The 508-nt window shown below is 54.5% G+C and overlaps 1 protein-coding gene across 2 annotated transcripts in view; it reads right to left on the minus strand.

The window, feature by feature from the left end:
• Positions 1-508, minus strand: part of NKIRAS1 (NFKB inhibitor interacting Ras like 1) — a 7,103-nt gene that overhangs the window by 6,228 nt on the left and 367 nt on the right. Inside the window, exon 2 of one of the 2 annotated variants that reach the window (XM_021711554.1) lies at positions 264-334. In XM_021711554.1, coding sequence (XP_021567229.1) covers positions 264-334 — 71 coding nt within the window. Of the gene's footprint in view, positions 1-92; positions 335-508 lie in introns of both variants that reach the window. The other variant, XM_008056441.1, reaches the window with a different exon arrangement.

Consider the following 508-nt stretch of genomic DNA (forward strand, 5'->3'; position numbering starts at 1 on the left):
GCAATCCACTCACCTCAGCCTCCCAGGGTGCGGGATTACAGGCTGAGCCACCGAGCCCGGTTACACCTGGCATTTTTAACACACCCCCTTACCTCTTTCTTGTCCTTGAACTTGTCAATCTCCTTCTTCAGAAGCTCCACTCTCTGGAAGGACTCAAGGTTGTTCACGCTGTACACGAGCACAAAGCCGTCGGCCAAGGAGAAGTAATGCTTGGGCAGCTCCACGCCCTCCTGCAGGCCCCGCGTGTCATAGAGGTGAAGCTGTTCCTTCACCCCCCGGTCCGTCTCCACCGAAGCCATATACACATCCTCCATGGTTTCGCAATCTTCCATTCCTGGATTCAAAAGGAATGACTCAGGCTGCGTGCAGTGGCTCATGCCTGTAATCCCAGCACTTTGAGAGGTCAAGGCGAGAGGACTGCCTCAGCCCGAGGGTTCGAGACCAGCCCGGGCAATTTGGCGAGACCTCATCTCTACAATAAATCAAAAAAATTAGCCAGGCGTGGTAG

Source organism: Carlito syrichta, unplaced genomic scaffold (genome assembly GCF_000164805.1).
Source record: "Carlito syrichta isolate Samal-C Ts95f unplaced genomic scaffold, Tarsius_syrichta-2.0.1 Scaffold302358, whole genome shotgun sequence".
Classification (NCBI taxonomy): domain Eukaryota; kingdom Metazoa; phylum Chordata; class Mammalia; order Primates; family Tarsiidae; genus Carlito; species Carlito syrichta.